The following is a 14,116-nucleotide window of genomic DNA, read 5'->3' as shown; positions in this document are numbered from 1 at the left end:
TTGTGTTGTGTCCATCTACACCTAAAAAATAAAAATTAAAAAAAATAAGCATAGATAAAATGTGTACTAACGTTGAAAGCTCAACTCTTTGGGGAAAATAAAATAAATGGTAGAACAGTGAGGGGTTCAGAGAAGATGATACTGGATAGTATATAGACTCATGGATTCAGAAGCCAGGACCTGAAGACTCCATAAGCTTTCAACAGATGCCCACATTCCAAGCAGGAAGAGTAGTATAGCATGAAAAGAAGGCAGCATATTACAGACTAAGGATCAGACTGATGAAGAAAAAACTGCAAAGTCTCATGGAGAGCCTAAAAATATGATGTGGTAATTCATTAAATTTGGTAATGTAAGAAACAGAATGAAATTTACCTGTAATTATTTATTTAAAATGTCAACTTTTAAAAAGCTTACAAATTTTTATCTGTCAAATTTCAGACATTTTTTTTTTTTCCCATTGCTGTTTTAGTAGGTATCTTAATGTTCAGAGATTAAGTCCTAAAAATTGGTATTGAGTGGGGCTGGGGCTCAGCAGTAGCGTGTGTGAGGCATGTGTGAGACACTGGACTCAATTCTCAGCACCGCACATAAATAAATACAATAAAAGTCTATCAACAACTAAAAAAAAAAAAAAACGGTATTGAGTACAAGAACAGACTCACCTAATTCCCTAATTCTAATTTTCTAAGATAACAAAGTTTTAAGAAAAATCACTCCTCATTAGAACTAATACTCTATTTCCTCAATTCTAAAGTTGTACTCTTTCTGCATCTCAATATTTCTAAAATCAGAAAAATCTAAAAAATTAATATGTATAATTTATAGAATAATGTTTCTATTTTTCTCCCCAGGAAAGCTATGATAATTTTTTTTTTTTTAATTTTGGAGATAGGGGTCTTGCTATGTTGGAGACTAGCCTCTAACTCCTGGGCTCAAGCAGTCCTCCTTTTCAGTCTCCCACGTAACTAGATAGAACCACACATACCAGGCTTCAGTGGTGACTTTACATTGATGTTATCTTAAAATTAAGGAACATGTAGATGAAAATAACCATTGACCATAAGGACCCAATTGTTTAGTGGTCAGAGTCACTCAGGTATGTCTGAGATTTTCAGAGGAGAATTCAAAGTATTTTACCAATATACAGTGAACACCATAAAAGTCAGGCAATATCCCTATCCAGGCTTGATTCAGAGAGGGGAACTCACAATGATTTTACAGAGTTTATGTCTCATCCAATCATCTCCAGACCTGCCTTTCCTGTCATCACAGCAATCACATACCAAAGGGAACAAGGCAGGGCTATGGGTGTAGCTCAGTGGTAGAATGTTTATCAAGCATGCACAGAGTCCTGGGCTCATCCCCAGCACTGCCAAGGGTGGAGAGTGCAAAGAAGAATTCTCTGACTTATTAAGTTCCAGAGTTTTAACTCCTATTTTGAGGTTGCCTGATGTACACCACTACCCTATTGCTCTGGGCCATGCTTGAGTATTTCACATCATGCATTAAACAATCTATCTTACCTAAAATTATAATACCAGATGAGGTGCAGTACTCACAGGGCTTGAGATAACCAAAAGTAAAGATGCCTTCAAATCAAATTTAAAGCAGTTGTTTGGGAATAGGTCACTAAGCAAATATAAGTCATTCAAAACTATTCAGTCTTAAGGAGATAATATCAGATAATGTTTATTCTGGGAGTTCAAATGACTCCCTTCAGAGCTAGGCTATTGGACCAGCAGATGCCATTAAGTCCCAGGAGCAATCTTCATCTGTTGACAGAACTTGTCAATGACAGAGGAAAACTGAGAGCCAGGCACATGTATCTCATTTAACATAATTACAAAAAAAACATAATCAGGTGCAGTAACACACACCTGTAATCCCAGCAACTTTAGAGGGATGAGGCAGGAAGATCGAAAGTTCAAGGCCAACCTTGGCAACTTAGTGAGACCATGTCTCAAAATAAAAAATAAAAAGGGCTGGGGATGTAGCTCAGTGGTGGAGTGCCCTGGGTTCAATCTTTAGTATGGTGGCGGTGGTGACTGGGGGAGCGAACCTGAGTTAATATATACTGAGTTATAGCTATTATGCTCCACACTAGAAGAATGAAGAAACTGGAGTTTTTAGAGAGTGAGTAAAATTGGCCACGGCCATGCAGCCGGGAAGTGTTCATCAAGACAAGAGTGAGGATTTTAATTACAATGCTCCCTTCTGCTACCAACCGCTATTCCAAAGAGAGAAACTTACAGCATTGAAGTGACAGCAAGTCATGGTTCTAAACATCTAATTCACCCAATATTTAAGTGAGTCTATACCATCAAGGACAACTACAAGAAGTACTGGAAAAATAAACATTTAATAATAATATCATTGTGACCTTTATGTATGTAGAGTGCCTTTGCAAAAAATTCTTTCCATCATCAGATTCAACTGAAAAATAACTGTAAATTGTACTTTTCTTTGCAAGAGGAGTTAAGCCACTGATTACTATTTAACAGAATATTTTCATATCTAAGCACACTTTTATGTTCAATATAAACAAAATTTTACAGCTTTTTACTTTCACTTTCTTCTGAAATCATCTGCAAAAGAATGCTGTATGCCCACTTTTCAGGCAAAGGAGGTTAAAATAATAAGATTGGGAGAGATTTAGAAGAGAAAAGGCATGCAGAGTGCAGCAGTAAACCCAGCTCAGGATGGAACAGCTCCCCAGGTCTCCAGAGAGGCAGAAGGGGAAGGAGAAGCCAGCAAATGCCACCTGCCTGTTATTGAGCTTAGAAAGGTGCATTCGTTTAAAGCGACTGAATTTAAGTCCAGTGTAGCACTTGCAGAAAATGGCATCAAAGGTTGGACTATAAATCTTTCTTATTCTCAAGTCACTGGACATTTAAGAGCAAAGATATTGATGGGCTCTCTCCCTCCTCTTCTTTCTCCCTGTAACAGATGTGTGATTCATGGATCGTCCTTCTGTGGTCTCCATTTTCATCTTATTACTTTTTCTTTGCTTCTGCTTTCTGACAGCTCTGAAAAACAAGGTGCTAAATTATTTTATAGAATGAGCACAGTGAATTATGTAATTATGGTGAAGTTTAATTAACTAGCTAACCAAATAGGAGAATAGAAGGGAAACAATTTGCTGTATCGTAAGCATAAATCCTCAATATCCCAACCATAACAACAAAGAAACAGAGGCCTGACCGAGCAAAATGCTTGAGAAAAGACATTTCTTTAAAAGATGACTACTACAGATTTAGAACAAGCTATTTGGGACAAACAAACCACGAAGGTAAATAACCACACCAACGAGTGAGTTCGTTTTTGGCTTTTGCTTTTTTTGGTGTATCTACACTGTTCAACTCAGCACTTCAATCTCCAAATCCCTGAATTATACTTTTTAGAACAGGGATTAATACATATGGCATTAGCACAGGTAGGAAAATGAAAGAGCACATTGGAAAAACTGACACTTGAAAAGGCCTATTTTTATAAACCCTGCAGCTAATTTTCCTTCCCTCTGCAGGTATAGAAATCCTGACAAGTGCCACACAGGAGGTCCACCTTTTGTGGTCCCTATCTTCTTGAAGACTAGTTTCAAAATGAACAGGCTGGAACTCACTTCACCCTCTCAAAACACTACACTACATCAGACAAAACAGATCCCTTCTGCAGGGTGCAGTGGCTCACGCCTGTATTCCCAGTGGCTCGGGAGGCTGAGACAGGACGAACACAAGTTCAAAGCCAGCCTCAGCAATTTATCGAGGCCTAAGCAACTTAGACTCTGTTTCTAAACAGAAAATATTTAAAAGGAAAAAGGCCTGGGGATGTGGCTCAATGGTTAAGCACCCCTACGTTTAATGTCTGGTATAAACAAAACAAAACAAAAACAGATCTCTGGGCTTGGGTTGTGGCTCAGTGGTAGAGTGCTCGCCTAGCATGCACGAGGCACTGGGTTCGATCCTCAGCACCACATAAATGTAAAATAAAGATATTGTGTCCACCTAAAATTTAAGATTAAATATTTAAAAAAAAAAACAGATCTTTTTGTTTCTGGTGTTCTCTGAACTAAGTTACATGCAATCTTTGTCTTGGAAAGATTATGGTGCATTCATTCAACGTCTCCAGGGTAGCAAAATCATGCTGTTTATAACATCAAGAACCAAGGAATGGGCTGACACTAATAGCCACTGGCACACATGGAAACTTCCCTGGCTGCCCAGGAATATCAATCATTAGAGTCTACCTCTCATAAGCCACAGCAAACTCTGCCCTTCTTGGTCGTCCCAGGACAAAACCTGGGAGAAGAACTTCATTAATAGCACATAATCCTTAATGAATCAAACTTAAGCCTCACTTTTTGTTCAATCAGCATGGTGTTTGTTAGGTGTGAGGAACACAAAATTGAATGGACATCATCTTTAAGGAGCTAGGAAGGAAACTAAGCAAGGCAGATGTCACCCTTCCCCCAACTACTTTTAGGTGAAGAAATTGAGGCTTTGAAGTCCTATATCATCCAAAGAGGAAACAACAGGACCAGCTGATTTAGACCCTGTGCTTTTAATCACCTTGATACATATACTCTAAATTACTGAAGTAAAATGCTAACCAGATAGTAGTCACTCAATAAATATTGGCTATTATTAGTAGTTTCACATAATCATTATGTGGAATTTTGCTTGACAACATTACTTTTTTCCACATTTAGATTCTGCACTATGGACTCGGATATCTCATCAGTTCATAACAAAAAATCCTTATAAATCTCTTCTCTCCCCATCCTTCTTTTTTAAAGAGGATAATTTCCAGATAAGTAATGATTTAGCAAATTTAATGAAGTAAAGTGTTTTCACTATTAGCAAAGTCAATGAACCATGTGTTTCTATATACAAAATTTAAATTTCTCTTCAGTTCATCTACCCATAAGTAAGACTAAAAATGAACCAGATCTCACTTGGGAATATAGTAAACAAAACCAGAAGGAAAATATTTACAAATATTCATTTGTAATGTAAATAAATAAACCTTCCAGAGATAAAGTCTTTTAACTGTGATGAACTGATTGAGTATAATAACTTAACTGTTTTATTCTACCTTAAAATTAAATTGACCTAGTATCTGTCCTCTAATTGCAAGGATTTATGTAACTGATAAAATGAGTTTTAACCACAAGAGGGAGCCAGCACCATTCCAGTTCACACCTAAAGGAAAATTACCACTTAGAAAAAACAAAGAATGAGACAGTTGTAAAGAGCGTAAGTTTGGGAGACCTTTTACAACACATGCGATAAAAGGCTATTAAAACTATTTTGATGAAATAATAAATAAAATACTATTATGATGAAAAAATAATTTTGCCTTGCCAATTTCATTATGAACATTTTTTAAAAGAAATAACAAGTTTAGGAGTCCTCTTCTTAGAGAAGAAAGTAATAATACTATTTAAGAATTATCAGGAAAACCACATTTCAAGGGATTTGCTCTTAGAATTAAAATTGTTATAATCTAACATTGAAATATACTAGATGATTTCCCCCAATGAAAACAACATTAGTATCAAATACACTAGTCATTTAAGAAGCAACAAAGAGCCTACAGTTACCAAAATGCCAACTCAGTTTCTATGTATACTAAGTTCTCAGAATTAAAGGCTGAACCTGTCACTCCTGTTTCCACCCAAAATTACACCATAAATTATGCAATAATTCCAGACTAAAAGTCAGAGGTTTCTAGGGAAAAACAAAAGATTCATTTAATTATTGTTTTTTAGATTCTACTCTATCTTGGTCTACCTAGTGAAAATAATTAAATTTGAAAAGAGGCAGTTTAAATAGCAGGCAGAATTCAAGTGGCTGGACTTTAATGGAAAAAAATTTTCAGTCTGGTGAGGTGACATACACCGGTAATCCCAGATACTAGGGAAGCTGAATTAAGAGGACTGCAAGTTCAAACTCAGCCTCAGAAACTTAGTTTCATAAAAAAAAGCTAAGGAGGGGCTGGGATTGTGGCTCAGTGGTAGAGCACGAGCCTCGCACGTCTGAGGCCCGCCTATCCTCAGCACCACATGAAAATAAATAAATAAAATAAAGGTACAATACAAAAAAAAAAAACCCTAAGAAACGGGCATATAGCTCAGTGGTAGAGAGCCTGTGGATTTCATCCTCAGTACCACAAAAAATACCAATTTCTACTGGGGGGAAAAATAAATAAATAAACAAGTAGAAAATAATCATAATCATAAAAACTTACTAAAGCATCAGATATTTGTAATACTAATCTAACTAATCTAATGGATTTTCATCACAAATCATATGATACAGTTCCATATTTTTATCCTAATTTTGATTTTGACATAAATGTTAAATCTGGCTACCTGGTAACCTGCAACTAATAACAGTGATATTAAGTAAGTTTTTGTTGTTTTTGCTTTAAAAAAAAAAAAATCGATAAAACAAGACAACTTAATCCCTAGAACCTCTTTTAGGTTTTTTGTTTTTTTTTTTTTTTTTTTTTAAAGTATAATCATTCAAATTCACCCCATTGCAATAACAGTAGTTTTTCTAAGTAAGGAACTGTCACTGGTATAACTTTTGCTCTGAGTTACAATCAGTAAGAAATAATGGTGGGAATAGTGAAAATAATCACAGGAAAAATAATAATAGAAATTTAAATATTTAAGTATTAAACATGTCTCAATATTTTCGATGAAACTGGATGTAATTTAAAGAAATAACTTCATTTCCCACTGCGTGGAATCAAATGAAATGCCTCCTGAAATGCCTTCTCTATCCTTTCCACCGTTGTATGTCTGTATCTGATCTGTGCCTCAAGGCCTGACCTAAATATCTTGTCCTTCCATAATGCCTGAACTCTAATTTCAAAATTATGATTCTATATGAACCACAGATGTGAAATCACCTTTCACCTCATGTTTGGTTATTTCTGTGTTTCACCTGTAAAGCTGGGAGCTCCCTGAAAGCACCCTTTCAGACCTCTGGGCATTCTCCCTCCCCCATCTCTGTGAACAATGTCATGTCAACAATAACAAGTTGGCACTTTTGAATCCTCTGGATGCCCTGTACTTTGTAGATTGTTCCATACAAAGTACACAAAGAAAATTTTTTCTAGTAATTAAAAAATTCAACTAACTTGTTAGCTTTCTTAGAGGTGCCAATGTTAGGACAAGTACTGCGTTTGTGATCTAATTCACCACAAATAAAGCAGCCATCTTTCGTGCCCTCACAAGAATGATCTGGAACAGCACAGTGATTGCAAATGCTACAGTGGATCCAGGCTGTAAAATAAAAATTGAAGTTTTAGAAGTTCACTCGATATAACTTTTAATTTTATTGACTTTTAAGGTAGAATGCGAGAATAGCATTTATTTTAAATTTGTGGCTGGTTTGCACAGCTAGTTTAATTTGGCTAAAGAAACCAAAGAGGGTAGAATCCCACTTAAACCAGGTAACTTCTCTGATTTACAAGGCAAGAAATTCAGCCCTTCCTCAAAAGTCATGAGCTGAGAGCCAGTCACAGTGGTAGCTGACTGAGTAGCATAGTGCCCTATTTAAATCAGTCAAGCCAAAATAATAATAATAATAATAAAACAATTAGTCAAGCCAAATGCCACAGTGAAACAGGTTAGCAGTCATCTCTCCCCATAGAAAACAAAACATACAGGTTGGTAATTATAAAGATTAAAAAGCAAATAAGTTCTATCAGGTCTCTACATTAATTACTTTTTCTTTTTAAATGCAATGAAATAAAAATACTACTTAGATAAAGGAAGAACTCAAAAATGTTTACAGAGAGCTCAAACACCAGTCTCAATACTTACAAGGCTTTACACACTTTTTGCAGAGAAAGCAATGGTTCCATTTCCTGCCATCCTACAAAAAAATTTTTAAATTATATTTGTTATTAAAAATCAAGTTCCACAATTAAAAATTAAAATGCCTTATTAAAATCTATGTAAATTATTCATTCCTTATTTCTCTCTTTCCTGGGCTTCACAATTAAATACTCTGATTTTAATTTATGCATTTCTCTACTCAATTCAAATGCCTCCTTGACGGGCCTCAATTTCCTTAACTGTGAAATTAGGAGATTTATCTAAATGATCTTTAAAATCCACTCCAGTTGAAGCAACCTAATCTGTACAAAGAAGGATTCATAATGAAAATTTCAAGAGAATTAATGATTCATAATTTTATGTGTCTATACTATATAATCCTTAATGACATTCATATTTGAGAGCTTTAAGTAACTTACAAAGATAGATTATGGATTACTATTTGAGTAATATAAAACGTGAAGTAAAATATATCAAGAAAAGTACATAATACACATGTCTAATTTAAGGCATATTTTAAAGCAATACTAAGGAAACCCACCAGGTCAAGGAGCAGATATCACCAGCACCCAGACCCACCCCAGGTGCCCCTTCCCGTCAGTGTCCCTCTTTCCCCAAGAACAACAAATACTATTCTGGTCTTTGAGATGGTCATTTCCCTGCTCTTTTTACGTTTGCCATTTATATGTGCATCTCTAAATAATAATGTTTTGTATTCCTCCATTTTAAACTCTACACAATCTGGGCGTAAATACAGATCATTTCTAAACTAAGTGAAAATATATAATCAAAAGTATTTCTATAGTTAAAAACAAGTAGAGTACAACTATAATGCACCCACAAAAAAAGTGGGGGAAAAAACAAGCATGATCAATAATAATTTTTCTAATATTTATATAAATACAGCCTTTTCTTGGGAGAATAATTTGTGTTTAATAGTACCCCCCTCCAAAAAAAAAAAACTAGCATCCTTTTTCTAAATGGACTTAGTGGAAATAAACAAAACTGAAGGGGCATTCTATCTTCCTAAAAATGAAATAGGAGGTTTATCCATAATGCCCAAACTTGGAAGCAACCAAGAAGATGTCCTTCGGTAGGTATCTATCTGGTGGATACAGTCATTATACAGTCATCCAAATCCAAAGAATGTGCCACACCAAGAGTGAACCTTCATGTAAGTCATGACTCATGGTGTTATGAAGTGTTGATGGGTGCGTGCATCTACTGACAGTGGGGCCTATGCTTGGGAAGTTGGGTAGAAAGAACATGGGAAATTGCTGTACCCACTGTTCAATTTTGCTGTGAACTTAAAGCTATTTTAAAAAATAAAGTTTATTAAGACAAAATAATAAATAGGAGACATGACCCTTATAGTCTTTCCTTATCTGTAAAAAGTGAAGAGTAACTGTACCTATCTCATAAAGCTGTTGTGAGGATTAAATGCATTAATCCATGCAAACCCAAAGCTCTTAGGCAAGGGCCTGACATGTAAAAAGTGCACCACACATGTTATTAATTATTACTACAATTAATAACAGTGATGATATCCATAGTTCAATGCCTTATTTGAAACATAATAATTTTTCCCTCAACAGACATACAAACCTAGTACTACAAATCTAGTACTCACTTAGTGACTTATTTTAAAACACTCCTAATTTTATCAGTTACACACTATCATATGAAAATGAATTCAAGTAACTGTTGACGATGATGAAGGCTATTAAGTACTTTTAAAAGCCTTTTGTACTCTATAACTAGAAATAAAGTACTATTGTATTAAAATATACTTAGCTGGCAAGGATTGGGGGGGATATACACTCAAGGACATTGCTTATTGGACTGCAAATTAGTACAACTACTCTGGAAAGCAGTATAGAGATTACTCAAAAGACTGGGAATGGAACCACCATATGATCCAGCCATCCCACTCCTTGGTATTTATCCAAAAGAACTAAAACCAGCATACAATAGTGATACATGTATACCAATGTTCACAGCAGCACAATTTACAACAGCCAACTTACGGAATGTGTCTAGGTACCATCAACAGACAAATAGATGAAGAAAATGTTGTATATATACAAAATGAAGTTTTACTCAGTTACAAAGAATAACATTATGTCATCTGTTGGTAAATGGATAGAACCGGAGACATCATGCCAACTAAAATAAGTCAGATTCAGATAGTCAAGGGTCAAATGTTTTCTCTCATACAAGGAAGAGAAAGAAATAAAGGGGTGGGGATATTCTTACAAAAATAGAAGGGAGACCCATAGAAGAGAGGAAGGGAATCCAGTGAGACAGAATGGGAAGTATTGAGGAATGAAATCTACCAAAGTATGTTATATCTAGGTACAAATATACCACAAGGAATTCTACTTATATGTATAATGACAATGTACTAAATAAAATAATAATAATAGAAGAAAGATTGGTAGAACAAGTGAATGGGGAGGGAGGACAGAAGGGAAAGGGAAGGTATTGGGGAAGGAGAATAAGCAAACTATGTGCATGGACAAATATGACATCAATCTACTATGTATAATTACAATGTATCAATTAAAAACAAAATTTAAAAAGGAGTCTTTTTACAGACTAAGAATTAAAGGCTGGGGTTGTGGCTTTGGGCTGGGGTTGTGGCTCAGCAGTAGAGCGCTCGCCTAGCACGTGCAAGGCCCTGGGTTCGACCCTCCGCACCACATAAAAATAAATAAACAAAATAAAGGTATTATGTATAACTAAAAAATTAAAAAAAAAAGAATTAAGAAGAAATACATTATATAACCAAATTGTACCTTGGATGTGCAAGAATCACAGTGCTCACAGTGTTGATTCTCAAGAGAAACATATCGTTGACACAGAGGGCAAAATCTAAAGAGATATGAAACAACTGCATATATTTATTGAGATTCACAGAGTAGATAAAAGTTTACAAAGCACTTGTTCCAGGAATTGGAGGTAATCAGAAGTCAATTCAATATGAAATTATGGACCAAACTCAACAACAACAGAAAAATGAAATGACTCAATATTGAAAGCACTTCACTGTTTTAGTTACACATAACCATATTTTCAGTGACGTGAATTTCAAAGTCCTATTGTGATCTTACCTGTACCCTTCTTCAGTAGGAAGGATTATTTTGTTGGGTGGAATGTTGGTAAAAATACGCACAGGAGACTGTTTTCGACCCTTCTTTCCATGTTTATAAAGTGCATGATTGTCATAATCTACCTAGAAATTTGAAAAAAATTAAGGTAAGAAAATTTACTCAAATGAGCCAACATTTACAAAGCTTTTCAGTCCAATAAACAAACAAGCTAATGCCAAGATGTAGGTTAAATCAAGGTACTTAATAAGAAATTCTTAAAAGTAACAGTTCACGGGCTGGGGATATGGCTCAGATGGTAGAGTGCTTGCCTTGCATGCACAAGGCCCCGGGTTCAATCCCTAGCACCACAAAAAAAAAAAAGGAAGAGCTTCTTACTTAATAATTAACAGCCCACAGAGTCCTCTATGGCAGTACAATTTCATCATAAAAAGGTAAAATCTTTCATGACAAACTCATGTTATCTAATACTAAAGGTACAATACTAATCTTTTACCTAACACAACAGACTTTATTAGAAAGAAGAATTTAGCTTTTGGCCTTAAAAGACTATGCCTTCAAAGATATATGCTAGCTTTTTGGGGACTGAGTTCTTGCATGTGAAGTTGGCTAGATGTCAGCTTTCAGTCCACCAGGTCTCAGGGCAGCCTCACTGTGACCTCCACTCACCACAGGCCCTCTAGCATTCAGGCAGAGCACAGACTCAGGAGTCAGACAGTGGCTTTCCCAGTTACCTGTTATGTGACCTAAGGAAAGTTTACATATTTTCTATCAGTAAAAGGAGGGTTTTGGTTCCTGCCTTAAGGTTACTGTGAAGGTTAAGTGGGATTATGTATGTAAACACTTAATCCTGTGGGGGCACAAGGTAGAAAGGCAGAGATGAAGGGAAGGATCCACAAGTAACAGGTGTTCTCCCCACAAAGACTATTTCAAACATGTACCTCTCCCCGCAAGATCCCTAACTCAACTGGCAGTTTCAGATTATCTTAAAAGTAAACTGAAACTGGGCTGGGGATATAGATAGTTGGCAGAGTGCTTGCCTTACATGCACAAGGCCCTGGGTTCAATCCCCAGCACCAAAAAAAAAAGGTAAACTGAAGCTAACAAGCATGATTTCTTCAGCTTATTCTATCCTCGAGTCTATTATCCACACACTTCTCAATCTTGTTTACAAATCCACTTGGCTCCTCAATCCATCTTTCTTTAGATCAGTTAGATTAGCATTCCTGGGATCTTATTAGAAATGCAAATTCTCACCCCACCTAGGACCTAGCAAATTAGAAACTTAGGGAGTAGAGCTGAGTAGTCGGTTTCAGCACATCTCCCCAGCAAACTCAAATTGGAGAACCAATGCTTTAGATTATTCACAAGAAGACTGTGAGAATACCATTTTTAGGAGCCCAATACAGGTGTATTTTTTTTTGGGGGGGGGGGGGTACTAGGAACTGAACTCAGGAGCACTCGGCCACTTCAGCCATATCCCCAGCCCTATTTAGTATTTTTTATTTAGAGACAGGGTCTGAGTTGCTTAGCACCTAGCCTTTGATGAGGATGGCTTTGAATTTGAGATTCTCTTGTCTCACCCTCCCAAACCGCAGGGATTACAGGTGTGCGCCACTGCGCCCGGCCCAATACAGGTGTGTTCTAACTTTCAAATAAGGTATAACGAATTGTTTTGATTCTGAACACTTAAGAATGTACAAGAGACCTGGTCTGCAGATTGGCTATTTAATAAATCACAAAAATATAAGGAACTGACAATGAAAAAGGAGATCTTTGAAGGTAGATTCCTAGGCTCTCTCTCTAGGGCCTTGCAAGTTTAATGCCAATGCCCATCAAATTACAGATGAACACATTTAGGAAGGCCCGTCAACAAGCTTCAGTAGTGGAAGAAGCTAGGTAGAAAATGAGGAGCCCCAAGGGATGATGCGAGGAGCCCCAAGGGATGATGCAAAACCCCCAGGGGTTTCTGGCTGACTGCCAGCACTGTGAGCCCTCAGTCCCGCCTAACTGTAGAGTGTAGTATCCTAACAAGGGAAGTAACAGGTGGGACGGCATTTGCAGCCCAGCGTTCAGTCATTACACTTTAAGAGACACATTGATAAAACTGGCTCATTTCTACTGAAAACAATGGGAATGAATCAGATTTATAGTTAACAAATTGGGGGTGTTTATTCCGAAAAGAGAAGACTGGGAGGGACGGACAGCTATTTTACAACTGAAGGGGCGTCATATGGAATAGAAATTAGACTTATCCTTTACTGCCTCAGAGAATACAACTAGGACCAATGGTTAGAAGTTAATGGAAAGCATATTTTATCTCAATATGAGAAAATTTTCTAACGATTAGGGCTATTAAATAAATTGAGTTGCCTTGTAAGGCTATAGGACTCCGCTGGTGAAAGCACTCGAGTGAAGCTAGATGACTGCTCGTCATGCATTCAGCAGAGAGGATCATTACATTGGGAAGTCAGCCCAGGTTACCTCTGTTTCTTTCCATCTTTCAAAATTCTGTGAATACATGTTACCTATTACAGACTAAGATACGAAAATAGATTCTACTTCACAATCACCTTTAAAAAGTACCATAAGTACTTTGAAATCGTTATAATGATTTAAATTCACAACTTTTCCCTAATGTACCACTGTGGATTTGAATATACAGTTCCTTATTTAAATTCAATAAAGACATTTGAACATAAATTTATGAATGTCATAAGAAAAAAATTCTAAGAGAATCTTAAGAACATTTTCCAATGTTGGAAAATAATACTGTGGAAAGGTTTCTGGTACTTGGCCATCCTATGCAATACAACAGATAGCAGATGTAAGACAGAGAAAAAAAGAACAATTTCTTTATGGGTACCCAAGGAGTCAGAGAATGTATGTGTCAGGAAGGTGGCTGATTGCTTGATTTTGCATAACCTAATTGAGATTATTATTATTTTTAAATGCGGGTTTGTTGTGCTAATTAACTATAAACATATGGTATGTAAAATGCATGCTGCTAGGACAAATTAATGTACCTCTAACATACATCCATATTTCATAGCTTCATCCACACAAATAAACCTCCTGTGGAAGTGCTGTAAAGCAAACACAATTTTGCAAATTGCACATCACTAGTGGTAGAGCTGATACACCATCTTCCCAT

The 14,116-nt window shown here is 36.3% G+C and overlaps 1 protein-coding gene across 4 annotated transcripts in view; it reads right to left on the bottom strand.

The window, feature by feature from the left end:
- Positions 1–1,676: 1,676 nt before the first annotated feature.
- Zcchc4 (zinc finger CCHC-type containing 4) overlaps positions 1,677–14,116 on the bottom strand; it is a 49,788-nt gene continuing 37,348 nt past the window's right edge. The window contains exons 9-13 of one of the 4 annotated variants that reach the window (XM_027939057.2): positions 10,966–11,087; positions 10,651–10,726; positions 7,838–7,889; positions 7,150–7,294; positions 1,677–3,029 (exon numbers count right to left, since the gene is read on the bottom strand). In XM_027939057.2, coding sequence (XP_027794858.2) covers positions 2,894–3,029; positions 7,150–7,294; positions 7,838–7,889; positions 10,651–10,726; positions 10,966–11,087 — 531 coding nt within the window. In that variant the 3' untranslated portion in view covers positions 1,677–2,893. Of the gene's footprint in view, positions 3,030–7,149; positions 7,295–7,837; positions 7,890–10,650; positions 10,727–10,965; positions 11,088–14,116 lie in introns of those variants that run through there. The other 3 variants (XM_071614196.1, XM_071614198.1, XM_071614197.1) reach the window with 3 other exon arrangements.

This window comes from Marmota flaviventris, chromosome 7, assembly GCF_047511675.1.
Source record: "Marmota flaviventris isolate mMarFla1 chromosome 7, mMarFla1.hap1, whole genome shotgun sequence".
NCBI lineage: Eukaryota > Metazoa > Chordata > Mammalia > Rodentia > Sciuridae > Marmota > Marmota flaviventris.
Note: the sequence above shows the minus strand (reverse complement) of the source record. Positions and strands in the feature narration are given on the sequence as shown.